The following is a 20,124-nucleotide window of genomic DNA, read 5'->3' as shown; positions in this document are numbered from 1 at the left end:
CGTTTTTTTCCCCTGAAACTGGACAGAAGATTATCTGAATTTCAACGTTGATGCGGGGTCTGTGCCTCTGTGGGGGAACGAAACTTCGGAGGCAGACATGATTGGAAATTATGTTGCTGTTTTATTCGTAGTGCTTAGAGGTTCATAGTGCTGTCAAAGAACTGAAATTATGCACGTTGGTGACACTTTCTGCATGATTACAAAGCGCACGCTGCAATTCTCGAAAAGATTCGTTTCAAGCATGAGAAAGTTCAACGTCTAGCAAAAGCAACTACGGGTTTGGATGTCGTAGGTCAAAAAATGTAGTGGCATTAGTTAATGAGTGACAGCAATGGAGAACGTTAGCTCTCCAGAGTGTGCCAATTGGATGTTTCTAGCGAGTAGTCTGTGCATAGCGGATAAACTAATCAAAGGCTTCTTTCGTCCAGATATTTTGTTGGAAGAATATAATATTAAATATTTCAGATCACTGGGTCCGATCAACATGTTCCACAAATCTAACAAATGCCGGGCAATATAAATAGATGGGTGCCTCTCGTAACTCAAGAACGGGCTGGCCTATCTTTCATCCTAGAGAGTGGATTTGGTGTTCAGATGGGTACGTGCGCACGCACTCTTCATCATCCGATTTGCTTTTAGATGTGCCCAAATCGCTGAGATGCTCACGGTGGCCACACGGCGTGAAGTCAACTTTTCTACCTTGGAATCTACTTTTCAATTCCATCGGCAAGAGCGATCCATATCCATCCCCATCCTTCCGCGATGCCAGATCCGGCGCCTCCGTCCTTGTCAGTCCCGTGAGAGGCAGTCAGGCAGAACGCGAGGGCCGCGTCCAGCGACGACCGACGAGCCGCCCACCACCTGAACTCGAGCGACGGGCCGCCCAACACCTCGAGCTCTAGCGACGGGCCGCCTAGCAGCTGCGCGGCGCGGCCGCCATGGTTCTTGCCGCATCCACCTGAGCGGAGGAACTGCTCCGTCGGAAGTTGGAGTTCCAGGCCAGAGCTCCGACGGTCCAGACCCCGCCGTCGCGGGAAAAGGAGGAGAGCCGCGCCACCTGCCTACACTGGACGGGTTGCTCCGCCCTCCTCTGGCCAAAGTCCTCTGGCCAAACTGAATCTTGGCTACAACCAAAGAAAATAATTAGCTCAAGATTGGCTACTGCCAAGAAGGAGCTGGAGTAGGAAATAAATGAAATCTTCCTTCACCTCAGATCATAGTGCACTATCTGTTCCTCATGTATCGTATTGACTGCTTCAAGCATTTGCTGAAGCACAAACAAAAGGAAAATTGATAAGGTGCTGGAATGTTTGAAATTCAGAATACTCATAATGATTTTAGTTCAAACAAGGGGAACACTGAACAATTGTCCATAACAATAGAGAAAAAACATACTAGACAAGTTTTTCAAAGAGAGTAAAAAACTGCAGTGTGTTTCAATCAGGGAAGCACATCTGCACATGAAGCTGACTGAATCAAACAGTATCCACGGCTGTGTTATTTAGACATGAGTACATAAACTGATTCATCGAGTTATAAAAGTGAAACTATATCAGCGACCATGCCAAACTGATCAACGATGCCCTGCAATCGGACCTAGTCTGCTTGCCAATTGCCAATTGCCAATTTACATAGGAGCTTTATCAGGCAAAAACAGAACTCCAGCGTCAAAAAGAAAACAAGCTGATTAGTATCTTTCTTAAACACCAGTCTTCCAGATCCGAACAGACGTGAAGAGGCAAAGCGAATCAAAGGGGCAAGGCGGGCTGCTGGAGGAGGATGCGCCAGCGGCGGCCGAGCTCGTAGCCTGGCTCTGCCCGGTTGCCTCGCCTGAGCTCGCCGGTGGCTCTGCCCGGTGGCCTCGCCTCACCCCAGCTCTGCGCGCGATGTTGAGGACGAGTATGGCAGCGTCCATTCCCCACCAGCCCACCGCCTCCGAGCATCCGCCATTGCCGCCCCCTCGGCTCCGTTGACACGATTGGGCCAACAAGGTATGGGGTGTGGCGTTCGGTGCACGATGCAGCCGGTGGTCCACACAACCTCTATTAGGAGGGCGGCAGGGAGGATTTCGAGGTAGGGGAGGCCACCATGGTTATCTCAACGGACGGCGGCGCGAAGCAGCTGCGGGGGAGCTCAATGTAGGGGAGGCCAGGGCTGGTGAGTTGCAGCTCGTAGCGGAGGACCGAGTGGGGTTGGAGATTCGGCGACCGCGGGCGGCGTGGTGCTGCACGGCGGCGGCGATGGAGGCCAGGTGAGAGAGAGGGGAGGAGAGGAGAGGATATGATTGTAGTTGTAGGAACGAAAGGATAGGATGTTGGATGGCAGGAAGGGGGAGTTGCTCCTGGTGAGTAAGTGGAGCCGTGGGGTCCACACAACTGCTGAGACAGATTCTACCAAACGGATAAACGGATGGTGTTAGACACGTGTCAGATATTCAGCGCGTGCTCACCTACCCATGTGATCACCGAGGTTTATCCGTTTCATCCTATACAAGTGTCTAGTGGTTCTTTTTTTTTATCTCAAACACATGGTTTATACGCTATGAGGATTTATCATGCTTCTTGGTTGTATACACTCAACAATGCCAACAACAATCTATCATCACTAGACTTTGATAGCTTCAATAATAAATACCTTCAAGTGTACATGCATGATTGTAAAAAATATTAACATGAGCTTGTGTACAAAATAATGGGTTGTAATTATCAAGAAATCATATGTTTGCACAAACTCTTAAATTTTTCCTCTTGATATGTTCTTCATCATTCAAGAATTTTAAAAAATAAAGCCTCATGTTTGGTTCTTTGGTTTTTTCTTAAATTTGTTGTTAAGGTGTTTTGTAAAATATAAAAATAATCAAAGACGATCGGGTTAAATGTGGGTTATTTTTTCTACAGTGCATGATTTTGAGGTCTATTGATGATTTTTGGGGCATTACCATGTAAAATAATTGTCTACATTCTTTGACATAAATATAATATTATAATTATTTCATTAGTATATTTATTTCTAATAATGTTTGTGTCCGTGTTAAGGACAATGCTTCGCGCCATAATCACTACTCTGATCTTGACTTGTCATTGGTTTGCGTATCACATAAGATTCTTTTTTTTACAAATGAACTTTTAAAATTAATAATGACAAGTTACTTTTTTTGAATCTCAATATTTGTACCCAAGTTAGTTGCTCGTACAAGATTGTTGCATACCTCTCTTGGGTAAGATCATGAGGTGTTTGTGCTACTCGTTCACTAGGATAATTTAGGGTAAGACTAAATTTACTTGAGTTGATATACCAACTATTATAAAAATAATGCTTTCTTATGGAGCAAAAAATAACCTGAGGTTGGGTGGTTAGGAGGGTGGTTGTATCCACAGCCCACCAGAGTTCAAACCCCAGGTTTGACATTTGTGTGTCTCATAAAGGCGGAATATTCATTCAGTGGGAGACGATATTCCCGTCGACAGCGAGGCGCCTGTGGTGACTTCGTCAGTTTCAAGATCTAATCCGCCGGTTCGGTCTTCCGAAGGTGTTCATAGGGGTGGGGTGTGCGTGTGTGCGCTCATAGGGGTGAGTGTATGCGCGCGTATGTGAGGGCGATTTTCTGAAGCTTCTAGTCATCTCGCCTTCGCTCTCGGAGATCTGTCGGTTCCTTTCCCCTCGGCTGGCCGCTGCGGCAGCGGGAGGGTGGGGGAACCCAGGATGCCGATGTGTACATAAGGTAGGGTCGGGTAGTTCGTCGGCTGGCGGCGCTGTGGAGGAAGGAGCGCGGCCGGAGCGGCTTTTGGAGGCGGTGGTCTTCTTCCCTGGCGGTGGAGCTCCGATGGGGTTCTGTAGCTGGTCGTCTGCCTCGTCCTCGCCCGTATCTCCCTGGAGCTACTGGGTGAGTTCTCCCCTATCAAGAGTTCGAGTAGCGGTGGCGCTGGGTTGTGTTCTGTTTGAAGAAGCTGCTATTTTTAGCCATGGCGTCTGAGTCGACGGAGCGCGGTGGAGGCTCTTCGGAGTTCGAGGACCGGCGACTTCCCGTCCGCTAGGGGGCACCTCTAATCCAAGGCTGAAGGGAGGTGGGGCGGCGGTCTCGCTCGGCGTTGACGAAGACGGGATCCAGAAGGACCTTATTGTAATTTGGATTTCTGTTTTGGCTCTATCTGTAAGATATGTGGCTTAATATATCAGCTCTTTTTACCCGAAAAGAAGAAAAAAAAACTAGAGGCTTGAGCCATTGGGATTGTATAGGCCTTGATCTAAGATTGCTAACCATTCGGGGTCCATACATTGATGTATTCGTATAACCAGCATTGCGGTAGTATACCATAAGGCATAGCTGAACTTGGTTGTGTGAGCTAACAGCGTGTCATCCGCCTCCACATCTTGGTGCCGATAAATTTCCATTGGCCTTCGATCATATCGGCATTCCATTGCACAGTCTCGGGTTGAAAGCATGGAAGGTGTCGCCGCTCGATATTTCTCTTTTGTCAACAAGTGTAGTATGCAATTGATCATGATGGGGGAGACAAGATCAGAACGGACATGCATGGATTGGTGGCGGATGTGTCTGCCTCCACCCTTTGCGGAACTCACTGTTGTTTGAGACGGGGTGGACAAAACTTGTTGCACTCAACATTATTCTCGGTTTTTAAGGAATCTTCTTTTGTGGTCTGGCATGTTAAGGGGGGGCGTGATTTTTGCCGGAGCAAGATATTCATTCGCGGTTCGCTCTTCAGCGAGAAGAGCTAGTCGGGTGGGATAGCTGAAGCAAGATAAGCACGCATGTCAATAGGAGTAAGTCATAAGAACCCGTGGTAATTGGGAAACAAGAATAGTGCTTGTTGTCGTGTTTAGGCACACTGTTGATTGTGGTATTTATGTGCTGTTTGACCAGTTGACTCATTTTATCGAGTGGAATCAGGCATTTTTTGTTTTTTTTACGAGTGCAATCAGGCATTGTTTGATGCCCAGTGAATGTCCGACGGAGCATGTGCATCTGAAAACTAGAAAAAAAAAAGCAAAAACAATAGAGGGCCCAACCGGGTTCGAACCGGTGACCTATTGATCTGCAGTCAATTGCTCTACCACTGAGCTATGGACCCTAATGTGAGAATTTAGCCAAGTGATGTTATATATATGTTGACCAACGTTTACTTCGTAATACGGCAGGCATGGAACTGAACGAAAAGCAACCTCGTAAATGTATCTTAGCTTCACGGAGCAAAGCCCTCTTGTACGTGCATCATCGAACCACCGACCGGCGGTAGCATCCTTCAGTCCTGAGCAATCCGTCTGGAACATAGCTCTGCCAAACACGCCCGTTGTGTGATTTGAGCCCTTTTGAGTAGGACTCTCTCTGCACCCCGTTCGTATGGCCTCGCTCGCAATGGTGCCCAGCGGGCTGCGGCAGCAAGAACGTCCCCTGAAGCATCACGGCCAATGCAACCCCAACCACACGATTTACCAGAGGAATAGCCATCAGGGTTCATCTTAATCAGTAGTCATATCCGCCAGCGGTGATGTCCAGCGCCAAGGGTTGTCTGTTCGGTCGTCTTCGCAGCATCCTTCACCAAGGACCGCCTTGACGCCACGGGCTGGCTATAGCAGAGATCCTTCCGGGCTCTTCCAATCATCTTCTCCTTCGCCACCAGGAAACTACTTTGCTTTCAGGAGTCTTGCGCACATGTGGGTTTCCAAGAACACGGCATAAGCAACAAAAACCACTAAAATGCAATGTAATCGATGTTGATCTTTCATATCAGAAAATAGTGTAAATGGAGATCTGGTATAAACATGAATACTTGACAGGGCCATACGCATGATGACATGAGCAATTACTGATTCAAAAATTCAGAAAGTAAGGCTAAACGATCATTCTGATTTTGTTTTTAGAAATTGTCCTCAGCCGATATATTGATGATCCGAAAAGAAACTAGCAGTGCAAGTTAGGTACAAGATAGGCAAACTCAGAACATCCCGAACTACAACACTGGGCCATCGAATACAGCTGAAATTCTGGCATCGTGACTGATCTTACAGGATTCAGCATTACAAACTAACAGCGACGTAGCGAAGAAGCTCTTTTCTGGCATTACAGGGCACCGTTGTCTTCAGCCTCACTTCGGGTTCCTGAGGACAATGATGACCGAGTCCCCGCGGAGGAACATCTTGCTGATGAACCTGTCCTTGTTCACTGGAAGAGCCTTCTTCTTGCCCTTGCCAGTCTTTGGAACCTGGACAAGGCGCAGCGGATGTTAGTGAGCATAGGCAATACAATAATCGAAGGGGAAAAATTGCACCAGTCAGGATGATGTGCTTCATACCTCAGTCCACATCTCCCTGACATTCTCAAGAACCATGTTGCAGTGACGGTCAAATGCCCTCACGCGGCCAAGTAACTTCTTGTTGTTCCGGCAGTTGATAAGCACCTAAGGCAAAAGACATCATAAATTATCAGAAACAATGGCTGGCATGGAAAGCACCATCTCTAGTTAGTGCAACTACAGACGTGGAGCCACAAGCAATTTACCTCAACCCACCTGCCTATAGAACCACGCCCAGCAAAAACAGACCAACAAAATGAACTGAAGTATATAACAACTTTCACAGTCTACATAATCATGGTTGATGTTGCATTAGAATTATCCAGGGGTTCATGCATGACAACACACTTAAATCATTGAGTAATGAATTATTCAACTATTACACAGCCTACAACTAATATTGCATTCAAATTAACCGCATTTACTGACAGACCAACAAAATGAACTGAAGAATATAACAACTCAACTGACATGAAAATCAAATTCCATACATTTTTATGTTTCAATTTAGGAACCAAGTGGTAGTGGACCTAATATACAGCAACATGTCCAGGGCTAGTTTGCACTTGTCAAAGTGCGATTCCATACAGTTCACTGAGACCACCGCATCACCTTTACAATTTCAGCCACGAGGCATAAACTTGAAAAAATAGAACTCCTAGGGGTTGAATTTTTCGTCAGTTAATAAGGGCCTTACATATGCAATAATAGCACGGGGACAAATGCTGCACAGAAACTATGCTGTTTACTCACAAATTACGCGCCAACACATATAACTTTGCAGAACAGAGAGCACGATTATTATCAAAGGCAATTTATAAAGACATGGATTGCATATTAAGCGCAGGTGCATTTTCAAACTACATAGTTTTAGGAAGGCAGCATAGGTACCAAAAGGCAATTCACAAAACTATCGCATCAGGACAGCAGGCAATCAGGTCGATTGGATTGTTTGCCAGTGTGCACAAAAGGCGAACACCAGGAGGTGTTGAATCAAAACAGAGATGCAGACACACAGACAGTACAGAGGAGATTGCACCACTTGGTACTGCTGAATCTCGATACTACAGAGCACGAGGGTCACCGACCGACCTGAGTGTTGTTCTTGACGCTGAGCATGAGCACGGACAGCGGCCCCGTGCTGAACTCCTCCTCCTCCTTCTTTCCCTGCTGGCAGAACGGAGATAGCAAGCAATTAACCACCCATACACAAGAGCTATCTGACACGGTAGGGCATATATGGCCCGAATAGCACGGGATAACCGGAGGGGAAATCGCGAGCGATGGATGCTTACATTGGCAGCGGGATCCTCCGCCATGGACGCCATCGCTTCGCGGCGATCTGCGCGCAGAAGAAAAAACCAAATTAGTTCCGAGTCCCTGAGAGATCCACGCAGCAAGAGGCCAACCAGCGACTGGACGAGCTCTAGCAGCGTCGCCGTCTGGCGAGGTACGTGGGGAGGGTGAACCCTAGATTTGGCGGCGGCTGGGTAACTCGGGGGCGCGTGGTTGCGAGCACAGATCGAGTCGAGACCGGGCAGGTACAGAGCACGAATCGCGTGGAGTACTACGGGGTGGCTGGGGTGCGGGGAGGAGCGGCGGGAGCCTTTGTTACCTGAGGTGGGGCGGCGGCGGTGAACCGGAGCGGCGAGACGGCGGCGGCGGCGGGGAGGAGAAACCCTAGGAGAAGGGAGCGCGAGAAAAGGTTTTCTGTGAGTTTTGCGGGATGCCCCTTGCACTTGTGTCGTCTTGGTTCGGATCTGATGTCGGTTCGTTTTAGGTCCTGCCTGCGTATGCCGGTATCGACGACAATCATATTGAACCCAAATAAACGCTCGTGTGTTTTCGAAACGCAAACAAAACATTCTTACGTGAATTTCAGACGATATAAAAAATAATATGACACGGTAATGCAAATCGAGCTGATTGAATTTAGTTTAGGGCCAAATTTTAAAAAAAGTGCATGTGAGTTTCGCAACCAAGGAACATGAAAGACATAACTAGCCATGAAAAAGAGCATAAACACGAGGCGGTGTATTGGCTCCTACGTGCATAAAAACCTATTATAAAAATGCATTAAAAATAAATTTTTAATATCAAAAAATCTAAAAGTAAATTTCTCGTCTACATTTGGACATTTTATGTTCGCACAAAGGAAGGAACATTTTGCATGGTCTATGTAAAAGACAGAAAAAAAAATGTTCTCTGGTTAGCATGGAAAATTTTCTTCTTTTAGAGGACACAAAAAAATTCCAGGAAAATATGTGTGCCAACATAGAATGTTCCTATGTACATGCGGCATTTTTTCTGAAGTTTTTGATTTTGTAAAACGTGTTTTCAAATAATGGGTTCATATGAACCTGTGAGCCCAAGGATTTCCACAAGAATCTAGACCTTGCAAACTGTAACGTTTTTATTTATTTCACCTAAAGTAGACAATCATGCACTCTCGGAACCTCCATAGAGATATTTGTCTAGTTGCACGCTTCAAGCTATTTGTCGAGACACAACTAATAATAGTAACACTCATATAAGTGACATACATTACTCCAAGAAGGTATGTGATTAAATTTCTATTTTCTCTAATATAGTGTGATAATTCCATATGTGTTTTTAGGGAGCGATATGACATCACATTATTAGAAAACATGTTTTAAATTTAATTTAACTATATCTGGCATGATGGAAATTAGATTTGTATAACGAAAAATAAAATATTGTAGGTTAATTTTGCTTGGTGTAATAGAAAATTATTGCAGGCGTATAAATAAATTATTGGTCTTTTTTGCAATAATTTTGGCATGCAATGGTCTCTTTTGTAAACATGTGAGGCAAATACAGTATATTAGAGTTGTACCAACGGGGTAACATTATAAAGTGGTTTTCGGACCATCAATGGTCTAAACTAACTTTCTATGTTTCGAACAAGACTTGGAGCGATGAAATAAAATGTTGCCTTCATCGACTCTAATGGATCTCGTACTAATTATGTTCGATCAAAGATCTTCCGATATTACTTTAATTATTTTTAGTTGTGTTGACTTACAATAAATTAATATTATTGTGCACACAAGTTATCAGCACTCTCCATGACTCCCTTACCAAGGGAGGCATCTCTCCAACCTCTTTGTTACTTCAAATATTTGATCAGAAATGCTTTTGCGCGTACTAAGATTTTTCTAAGAAGCATCTCTTCTAACAATTTGCTTTGAAGAAACCCCAAACAAATTGTGTCTCTAAGTGAGCGCGATTTAGATTCCTTTTCACTCCAAATACCCGTAAGGAAACCGTTGATGGAGCATTACTTCAAATCATATGCAATGTGTTTAGGTTGTAATATGAAACAATTTAAGTGGGTGGTGCCATATAGAATGGATTCTTACTGCTAATGCTAATCTAGTCTCAGAGATATGTAGACTCAAAATATAGACCACCATCCCAATTCCCTTCGAGGCACAATATAATAATAATGGTGCAAATATAGATCTTAGTGAAAACACACATGTTAGTTATGTAAACCTTGAAAAAAATGATGCACAAATATGAACTGAGTAAAACTTACACATGCAAATTATGTCAAATAATACGACCATTTGCTATGTTCTTAAAACCGAGAACGTGACGATGATAATGCCACAATTAAGATTCCAAAACAACATCCAGTTTTTTAAGCTTTTAGCTAAGTTTAGGGTGAGTTAGAACTCTTTTCCTTGAATCGCTAAATTATCGGAGGCTGATATATGAGTGACCAGGTTCTGAAAATCCACTCTACGTACTATGGCCATAGAATTAAGGACATACATGTGTGAGGCCGCATATAACATCAAAGTCAAATAATCATATCACACATATTGGAATGGAGAAACAGAATTAACACGCACACAGCTAGCTGATTTGCTGGATCCTAGCTATGCTCAGGTACAGGTCAGCTTAGTATCAACACCAGAACTGAATGAAACTAACTGACCGCGTGCGGGACTAACAATCGAATTAATTAACCACACTCCACTACATGTAACGTACGTTTGATTAGAACATCAATCAACTGATCAATTTGGCTGTTGCTGCCGCTGCTTGTTCTCGTCTTTGCCGGAGCGCTCGCTCGATGAGCTGGTTGAGGAAGTTCATCACCTGCACCGCGTACTTGAGCGCCGTCAGAGGATCCGCCGCCTGCAGTAGAACATGTCGCACGATTAATTAATTAGCAGCATCGATCAGCCATGGTTAATGATTTTCAGCACGAATCGGAAGTAACACGCATGCAGTAACTTGTAGAACATGACTGAAACTCAACCTATGTTTGACTGAATTTGTCAAAGACTTTACATTGGCTAGCTGTAGTAACTCATGACACTAGCGGGGAATTGTTTTTGAGCGCCATGTAGTTGTCAATCAGAAATTCAGAATGACTGGAGTTTTCTACAGTTTGCTGAAACCTTATTACTGTACCTTAGAGTTCAGTTTGCAGGCGGGCAAAGGTAACTATCTAGTATACCTGCGTCATGTTGGGCGCGAAGACCATGGCGACGTTGCGCGCACCCATCCGGTTCCGCCCCTCCTCGCTGGCCACGTCCGCCATGAGCTGCACGGCCCAGTCGAGCAGCGCCGCCTTGGCCGGCGCAAGTTTCCCGCAGAGCCTCCCGGCCTCCTCCGCCGTCGTGCACCGCGCCACCTCCTCCTCTGGCAGCGCGTCCAGCAGCCCGCCCGGGAGCTCCCTGAACCACGCCTTGATGAGCCCCGCCAGGCAGTGCACGTCCACTGCGGCGCCGTCGTCGTCGTCGTCAGGGATGGTGCCGGCGAGGTCGAGGTGCTGCCGGACGCGCTGCTCCTGGGCGCCGTCGGCGGCCACGCGGAAGATGCCCTCCGTGGCCAGCCCGCCCTGGTCGTAGAGGCGGCGCTGCAGGTGGAGCAGGATGGACGGCACGCTGTTGCCCCGCGCGTCGTGCGCGCACTGCATCGACTCCGTCGACACGCCGAACGCCGTCTTGCTGCGCACACGCCGGCGACCGTGATCAGACGCCAAGGAGAAAGAAGACGTTGATGGAACGGAGGGAGAGAGAGAGAGAGAGAGAATGTGCACGCGTACCTTGCGCTGGGGGCCTTGGCGAGGGCGGGCTCGGGCTGGAGCTCGGCGGGCACGCCGCGGAAGCCATGGAACCGGTCAAAGGTGACGTGGGCGACGTGGCGCACTTCGGTTGGCCACCCGATCTTCATCCGCTGCTGCGGCTGCTCGCTGCCGCCGGCGACCTGATCCGTCTCCTTGCCGCCGCCGCCGGCCCCAGTGTCCATCGTGGTGATCTGATCCGATCCCGCCGCCCCTGTGCGTACGTGCCGGCAGGACGACGAGGGGGCTTGACCTCGCAGCAATGACGACGCGGTATTCTCGTACGTAGTGGTGGTACCAGACGATGAATGGAGGAGGGGAGGACTTGGTCGGCGACTAGAATTAAGAAGAGGTGGTTGCATGGTTGGTCGATGCGCAGTTGTTGCGGCGAGGACGACGATCGTGGGCGGCACCACTACTCCAACTCGCGACGTATCTTCGCTTCGAATGAAGGAGTCGTGGTGGCAGAAAGAGGGAACAATGGAAATTAGCCACTTGTCCCTTTTTCTGAAACACAAAATCAGCTAGTAGTGTGCATGGTATTGTCAAAATCTAGTTATGCTCCATGGATATAGATTGCCTTTGATTTTCTACGGTACAGTGAAGTCCTTCTTATCTCCACCTAAGGGGTCGACTACCCACATTTTTTTCAGTCACATAGGATCGTTCACAATGTACTAAATCAGCGACAACTAATATGAAACAGAAAGAGTACTTATTAAGTCTTACCTAACAAAGTAATAAAATATATTTTGTATTCTCAAAATAAGTTGTGACCTATGTGATCCAAACATAATTTGTGGAATGTCACAAAAAATGACATTAGCATTTGAGTTAGTTCGTGTGTTCAAAAGAAGGTTTTGAGGGTCGTAAACTCTTTGTCCATTGTACCATAATGTTGCGACTTAGCATGACAAACTGTTAAATACATAATGCTAACGATTGGGGTTGAGTCGGAGCAAGATACGATGAGGGACGCGATTCACCTTCATTTTCGAGGTTGGATTGAGACTAAGTCAACCAAGAAAAACAAAACTAGCAGGAAACATGTTAACCCTTAATTGAAGATTAACATACTCTTAACTATGATATGAATAATACGTAGTGGAATAAGTTGTAAAATTCATCACCACTGTGTACTAACTCACGTACTATTATTTGTGTTGAAAGGAAACATATGCAGCAACATATTTGGCCATGAGCAGCCTAGCGCCCTAGCCTGAGGCCCGCCCCAAAATTCACAGGCCTGAGCCTAAAAATATTGGCCCGATGGCTGGGCCGAGCCAGGCATAGTTAGTCCAAAAATGCAAAAAATAGGGAGGTGTCCTAGCCCAGCCCATCGTCCTGATGATCGGGCTAGGTTTTTGAGCATCAAGCTTTTCCCGACCTGGCCCGAAGGATGCCCAAGTATATCCAGAAACATTCATGGAGGAAATAGTCTAAACACTTGATAAAACGCTAACGCATGTAAAATGCATATATGATCTTTGTAGTTTATTGTACCATGTTCCATCATAATTGATTCATATAAGTGGTTCTAATCATGTTTTGGAACGATTTTGGGGATTTTCCTAAAAGATCCCTTTTATTTGTATTATGACTCTGCATAAAGGAAAACCATATTTTGCATGTTTTTGACATTTAGGGACCTTCAAGAACTGAAATTGACCTGGGATCTTTTCCATGCGCGTTTTATGGAAGAAGAAGGGTTGGTGCACCTAGGCCTCACCTGGAGCCAGAGGGAGCGAAGATAGGGCCCACCACATGGCACGATACCCTTACCGCGTGGTGGGACCCATCTCCCCCTCGAAGCTCTGATGTTGTCGATATTTGCAGCCTTGGCTTCATCTTGACCTAAAAACGCCTAAATATATTGCCCCGATCGTGATCTCGGACTACAACACACCACGAAGACGGAAACACGAAACAGAGATCCTTCGGATATTAGAGGGGGGAAATGCTATCGGGAGACCGTCGGCTTGCATCCCCTACCTCTCCTTCATCACCATGATGAAGAGGGAGTAGTCCAACCCCAGTCTATGGGTTTGTGGAAGTAGCTTGTTCTCTCTCTCATGCTATCAATGCTCTAGTGCCATACATGATTATTGTCATCTATTTGTAATCCCTTTGTGGTGGGTATTTGTTTTTGTGAGATGAGTATTTGAGATTGCAATTTTCAGGTTGTGTTTGGTGTATAAGTAGATGTATATTACATAACCCGTTCTTGATTATTTATTCTGGTCCAACTAGTATAATAGGGCTTGAGAGGGGGAACACTTGCATTAGTTAGAGCAAGATGGTAGTATGGATCTGGACAATGATAGAAAATTTGGGTCCTACTATATAGTTTTACCTTTCCGTTGTTACATCGTCGTGTTGTAGTGTCTGTGGTTGATAATGAAACACATTTCTACAACCTTGTGTAAGTCATCAGATGATCAGAAGTATACTTCCTAGAATCTACATTGCAAGCAAAATTTGCATCTTTTGGTCTAACTAGTTTTTTTCGGTTCCTTCTACCCCTAGCGTCTCCTTTCTAACTAGCTCGTATAAAATTATATTTGCAACGACTAACAAAGTAATGTAAATTATTTAGGTGGGTAAACGCCAAGTGTCCCCGTAGGCCTTAGAAAAACTAATATTGATGCTATTTTAGGACCATGTAAAAACATGCATGTTATGCCACTTAATTATTTAACCAAGGAACACGAAAGAGATACCTATCAATCAGAAAAAGCAATAAATAAGCATTGTATACTATTATAAGTAAATCATCTCGTATATACCTTAGAAATTACACTCTATATTTATACAATTACGTCGAACTAAAGTTAAAAATTATGCGCTCTTGACAAATATACCGAGATATTTGTTAGGATGCAAGGTTTGGATCTCTCCTCTCTACCAGCCAAACTAATGATTGTAATATAGACATGTACACACATATATAACTACAAGTCATCTAAGGGGGTGTTTGGTGTGGCTTTTTTTGGCTTTTGGCTTTGGCAAAAGCCACCAAAAGCACCTAAATAGGTGCTTTTTTTGGCTTTTGGATTTTGGAAGCCAAAAGAATAGGATCTTTGTTTTTGGCTTCCAAAATCCAAAAGCCAAAAAAAGCACCTATTTAGGTGCTTTTGGTGGCTTTTGCCAAAGCCAAAAGCCAAAAAAAGCCACACCAAACACCCCCTAAGTGACACATATTGATCCAATAAGGAAAGCCATTGTTTTTATTTTTTATAATATAGAAAAATGATTTGATAAACTTTTTTTAGCATACCTCAAAAAACAAACAAGTGACAACACTTCATTAAAATAACATGGTTTAAATAATTTCAAACAAAATTTCCAAGATTGACATCAAAATTGTGTAATGAAAATATTGTGTATTTTTTTGAAGTTTATATGTAACATAAAAATATATTGGTTAAACAATATGTAAGAGATGATCTATAAGAAATATAAAAGTTTAGTATAAATAAGCTTTCTCTTCACGTTGTTTCTAACTTTTCTCCTAGTAATGGTTGGGAGGCTTTTTTACGATCTGTCCAGTCAAAGTAGGGTTAAGGCTAGGGAGCCGTCACACGTTGGAGGAATAGGGGATGGATCCCTTTTTCTTGGAAGTTCACAAAGCCGGGAGGCAACCCTTCTGTCGGGGAGTTTTTGGTATGGAGGGGGATATACATGTGGAGGAGCAGTGTGGGATCTAGGAGAAGGCATAACGAAGATGGGTTGGAGGAGGCGGACGACACTGCTTTTGGCTATGATGACACAAATTTGACCTGGCGGCGCAGGTGTGAGAGAGAACACGAATAATTCAAGGGATACAAACCGCCTAACTATTTAAGGATGCAGTGTTCGTGATGCCTCACCTACAAGTGGACGCAGCGACAACGACGCTCCGATCGCTAGTAAGCTCTCACAACCCTGGAAGCTTAGAGCTCTTTAGAGATGTTGTTGAGTGTAAAATCTTGTGTGCATGAAATACAAACAATTTTCTTGCCCAATTCTGGGCCATCGTCCCTATGATACCTCCATTTGCTCGTGTTAGAATAGGTTATACTGAAGATACTCTAGCTCTAGAGAAATAAGTCAACTTGCTTAACTCTAAGACCCTCATCAGCTTGTTGTGCTTGTGTTCTACTTAAATGGCTTGTATTACAGGTTGACTGGCATAATCAAAATCTTGATCCACGGAAACATAAGCATTACGTTCCAAATTTTGATGGTAAATAAACAAGTCGGTGGACACACACAGGGGCGCCACCTCCAGTCAAACACAGCAACACATCGTCGTCAACTAGAATACGGGCCTCGCAGCCGAGATCTACCGCTTGAGCAACCGTGGTGAGTTGTGTCAATAATGTATCATACTTACATGAAAGCACCCATTTCATCTAGTCTGCCTTCTGTGTCGTGTACCACTACCATAGTTACGCGCTTGGGGAGAAGGCCAACGTCAAGCAAACTATGGTCTCGCACCGAAGCACATGCTCCATGCCTCCTACACAACTGGTGGATGGCGATGTGCTCGAACACACTGTGGATCCTGGCTTTCCAAGAACGGAAACTATTGCGCGCGGGTATGCGACTCATGGTATATGCCGATTGACCTAGTCGGTGTATAGGAATCAGTGCTTAATGTGATGCATACCGCTCACACGGTGTACCCTCTGCTATTTTTGGCTGGCCCATTAATTCTCTAGAGATTTTATTAAGTTGTTGGCGTGAGTTTGGTTGGTTTTTCTATTACGGGTTTTTGCTTCGTTTTTTTGCTATGGTTTCTATTTGTTTTCTACGGTGTTTTTTTCCTGCGGTTTTGGTGGTCTTTTTGGTTCATTTTTCGTTTGACTTTTTATTTTGAAAATTGATGAGATTTAAAAAACGTTTAGATTAAAAAAAAATTAATGTTCAAACTTTAAAAATGATCGGATTTAAAAAAAATTATATTTGAAAACTGTTCAGATTTTGAATTTGTTAAAATTTTATAGATTTGTTCGGACTAAAAGAAAAACGCAACGTAGAAGAAAACCGGAGGAGCAACCTGCGGTGCGGTGCGTAGGAAGCAACATGGCCCCGGCCCATCTTACGTTCGCTTGACGCGGCGCGGTGCCCAGGCCAACCGTCCGGCGTCGTCGTGGAGGCCGCGCGCTCCACCAGATCGGCCGGCCGACGTGGCGCCGTCCTCCGCCGCGCACGCAGTCCACGCGTAGCTCTGACCTGTTACATTTCAACTCGACTCTTCCGTCTACTTGTTCTAGCCAGCATCCCCTGTTTTTGCTTCACACCGCCTCCTCGTTCGCATGCCATCGCGAGCTCTTCTCTGCGCCTCCTCCGCCGCCGCGCGTCTGCGTCTGCTGCCGTCCACGAGGACGAACCCGTCGTCTCCCAGCCTCCTCGCAGCTGCAGCACTCGCGGTCCTGAAGCAGCAGGGATCGTTGTCGACGGCGGTCGGGGCGACGGCAGGCATGGCGGCGGGTGAGGAAGCGAAGCCGGCGACGGCGGCCGGGGGCGTGTCGGACCGCATCTTGCCTCATCTCCTCAACATGTAACTACTCCATCAGCCTCTGCTCTATTGCTCGGTTCTATTGCTCTGCTTATTCTACTCGATTTCATGGCGGGTATATGGATGCCATGGCTGCCGCTGCTCGATTCGATGATCGATCGATGTCACATATGGCTTGCCGGCTACAATGAATTTTCTCAACTGCAATTGCTTAGCTTCTCCTGCACAGTAGTGGTTGAGCTAGAATCTGATTCTTCAGTTCAGTGGAGCAAGCGAAGCACGACAAAGGTCTGTTCCTACTATCTCTCTAAGAAAGTGCATGATACAGATACGGATCGTGCGCCACGGCTCGGGACTTCGAGATTTACGCCCAGCACGCCACATTCGAGGACCCGCTCATGCGCGCCCACGGGTAAGTCAAGTCCAACACACCTCGTTCATACTCCCCTATCTGAAGAACAACCCTTCTGTGCCATCCATCAGCACCAATAATCTGCTAATTCCTGTGATCACAGGGTGAAGCAGATCAAATCAGCCTTCTACACGCTCCCCAAGGTAACACCTCGTTCCATCTCCTCCTCCTCTGGATACATTGTCAGTCAGCTGCATAACCTCAAGTTTCTGCGTCTACTGATCGTCAGGTGTTCGGTGAATCCAAGATCGCGGAGTACACGGTGAAGGAGAACGCCACTGGGCCGGGGAAAACCGAGGTAAACTAACTCACCGTGCACCTGCATGTTAGGTATCACAGAATCTACTGCAACACATCGTCGCATCGATCTGATCCACTTGGACCATGCGTGCATCTATTCGACATTTCAGATACTGATCGACAACAAGCAGCACTACAAGGTCTTTGGCAAGCCCGTCGACATAGCGTCGCTCATCACGCTCGACGTCGAGGACGGCAAGGTCGTCAGACACCAAGACTGGTAAGTACATGAGTAACCGGAACGGATCATCAGAGTTGCAACTGGCTAGTTAGTGTGTTAATTGTCTGAACTTGTGTAGGTGGGACAAGAAGCCTCTGAAGAACAGGGAGACGGTCAGCTTCCCGCTGGTGGGGCGGGTGGCGGAGGCGAGCCGCCGGGGAGCCATGCTGCTCACCCACGTCCTCATGGGCTGCGGCAAGGACCCCACCCCCTAGTTAGAGATGGTGTTTCTTTGTATTCCGTGGTGTACTCCTGTCTGGCTAGCTGCTTTTGAGATTAATTTCCATATATAAATAAAAATTTGGAATTGCTAATTCTGCTCAGCCAAGTTTATAATTGACAAATTTGCATTGTGATTTGTGCCACCTGAGCTGCAAATTAAGATGCAACTAAGATTCTCTGTCGCAAGTGGGCTAGCAACCGACATTTTACAGTTGCAACTTGATTTGCAAATGAGAATTTTTCAATTATAAACACAGTTGCTACTGACATATTTTTCAGTTGCAAGTTGAGTTATAACTAAGATTTTTAAATCATAGCAAAAATTGTTCACGGACTAATATGGCCAGCACTAATACGACCGATCTATTGTACCAAAAACCGATCTCGTTAGAGACATTGTGAGAAAAAAGAACACCACTATAGCAAAACCAACTTCGCGGGAGGCATCACCGGAAACTCATGCATGAGACCTCGTAACAACAATTTTCTATTATTATAGCAAAAACACAGAACAATTGTAGCAAAACCCCTATTTCCCCGGAGACATCAGAGAAACAATTTTGTACTACTGTAGCAAAAGCACAAAATAAATGTAATAAAAACATTACTACTTTAGCAAAACCATTGGATCCGGTTGTAGCAACAAAAAATTCTACATAAAATGTATGGTGCAAAACCGTAAAATGGTTGTAGCAAAATAATATCTTTATATGATACAAATCCACATAAGGGTTGTAATAGAATATTCTTCATGTGGTGCAAATAGAATAACCATTTGTAGCAAAAAAAAAAAAACTCATACGATGCACAATCCACATAAGTGGTAGGCCTTCTTCAGCTCCTGTACATGGTGCGTCGATAAGAAGTTCCCCGATCGTTGACGCTGCCTCTCCTTGGTGCAAATCACCACCGACCTGACCACGCGCCAAGGAGCCGACCAGGGTGATCCTGAGCCGAAGGTTTGTTCTTTATTCTATCCACAGGTAGTGTTCCGTCTTGATTTCTCTAATTGACCTCCGCATGGTTTCAGATCCACCCCGACATCATCTGGCTCACGTAGGATGAGGTGAAGATTCACGTTGACCAGAGAACCCAATGAGACCTGTGAAGGGTGCTCCATCTGGTATTGCTGCTAACACGAGAAAACGAGAGAACAAGAAACCCAAGGTGGTTCCCAAGGAGGAGGAAGCAGCCCAGACGAGAGGTGTGTAGTGAACACCTGCTCAGAACATCCTCTCTCTCAGCGAGTTGATGACAGGCACCCTTATCCATTATTTTGGTAACGATGACACCGTGCTAAAGTATTTGGCCTAATGTGTTTATAAGGATAATCTCAGGTATTAGGCAATGAGGCGTAAATGGTGTATCAAAGGAACAAGAAGGCTAAAGGAGACCCCCATTTCAACAACAATCAAAAAGGGGTTACAGGAGAAATCCGGTCACCAGCCCGGTCCAACCGGGCCAGCAACCGGCCAGTCCGGCGTGCTGGCCGGTCAACCGGCCGGAAACCGGGCTCCAAAAGAGAAGCCAGCAGATCCGGTTTGCGCCCGGTCAACCGGGCTCCTGACCGGCGGGTCCGGCGCTCCGTCCGGTCGACCGGTCGGAAACCGGGCAGCAACCGGCCACCAACCGGAGAAGCGCCAGGACGACGCAAAGGAGCCCCGGTCACTGATCCGGTCCAACCGGCCCCACGACCGGGCTGTCCGGTCTGTGGCCCGGTCCGACCGGCCTCACGACCGGGCTGTCCGGTCCGTGGTCCGGTCAACCGGGTTTATCGAGGAAGAATGCCGAGGTGGCAAGTGGCAACGGCCAGATTTTGAAGAACACTATAAATACCCCTTCTTCTACCTTGGAAGGGTTAGGCAACATACTACAAGCTGTTCTTGAGCTCTCTCTCTCTCACTCCATTGCTAGAAACACCAAAAGCCTCAGATCTCCCTCCTCCTCCACCCAAACTCAAATCCCTCCGGGGAATCATTAGAGGAGGACCCGATCTACCGTTCTACCAAGCCAAATCTTATTCCCCCTTGTATTCATTGAGAAGCTTGCTTC

At 46.0% G+C, this 20,124-nt stretch overlaps 3 protein-coding genes and 1 non-coding gene across 5 annotated transcripts; 1 reads left to right on the top strand and 3 right to left on the bottom strand.

The window, feature by feature from the left end:
- Positions 1-5,018: 5,018 nt before the first annotated feature.
- TRNAC-GCA lies at positions 5,019-5,090 on the bottom strand. Its single transcript has one exon. It is a non-coding gene; the product is annotated as a tRNA-Cys (tRNA).
- A 778-nt stretch (positions 5,091-5,868) lies between these two features.
- LOC124661630 (small nuclear ribonucleoprotein Sm D2-like) lies at positions 5,869-7,664 on the bottom strand. 2 transcript variants are annotated; one of them, XM_047199504.1, is made up of 4 exons: positions 7,607-7,664; positions 7,404-7,478; positions 6,312-6,416; positions 5,869-6,221 (listed from the first exon to the last, which is right to left on the bottom strand). In XM_047199504.1, exons 1-4 carry the CDS (start codon positions 7,637-7,639, stop codon positions 6,105-6,107), a joined length of 330 nt encoding a protein of 109 aa, XP_047055460.1. In that variant the 5' UTR covers positions 7,640-7,664; the 3' UTR covers positions 5,869-6,104. The 2 variants fall into 2 exon arrangements, with proteins under 2 accessions (XP_047055460.1, XP_047055459.1); XM_047199503.1 differs by having other exon boundaries at positions 7,404-7,481; positions 7,607-7,655.
- Positions 7,665-10,352: 2,688 nt separating this feature from the next.
- LOC124662218 (rho GTPase-activating protein 3-like) lies at positions 10,353-11,567 on the bottom strand. Its single transcript, XM_047200084.1, has 3 exons — positions 11,398-11,567; positions 10,807-11,299; positions 10,353-10,481 (listed from the first exon to the last, which is right to left on the bottom strand). Exons 1-3 carry the CDS (start codon positions 11,523-11,525, stop codon positions 10,353-10,355), a joined length of 750 nt encoding a protein of 249 aa, XP_047056040.1. The 5' UTR covers positions 11,526-11,567.
- A 5,119-nt stretch (positions 11,568-16,686) lies between these two features.
- On the top strand, positions 16,687-18,258 carry LOC124666673. Its single transcript, XM_047204009.1, has 6 exons — positions 16,687-16,960; positions 17,247-17,330; positions 17,434-17,473; positions 17,560-17,628; positions 17,741-17,850; positions 17,930-18,258. The coding sequence occupies exons 1-6, from the start codon at positions 16,716-16,718 to the stop codon at positions 18,063-18,065; spliced, it is 684 nt and encodes a 227-aa protein (XP_047059965.1). The 5' UTR covers positions 16,687-16,715; the 3' UTR covers positions 18,066-18,258.
- Positions 18,259-20,124: the final 1,866 nt, after the last annotated feature.

Source organism: Lolium rigidum, chromosome 6, assembly GCF_022539505.1.
Source record: "Lolium rigidum isolate FL_2022 chromosome 6, APGP_CSIRO_Lrig_0.1, whole genome shotgun sequence".
In the NCBI taxonomy this organism is placed as follows: domain Eukaryota; kingdom Viridiplantae; phylum Streptophyta; class Magnoliopsida; order Poales; family Poaceae; genus Lolium; species Lolium rigidum.
The sequence above is the reverse complement of the archived record's forward strand: the minus strand, read 5'-3'. Positions and strand labels throughout refer to the sequence as shown.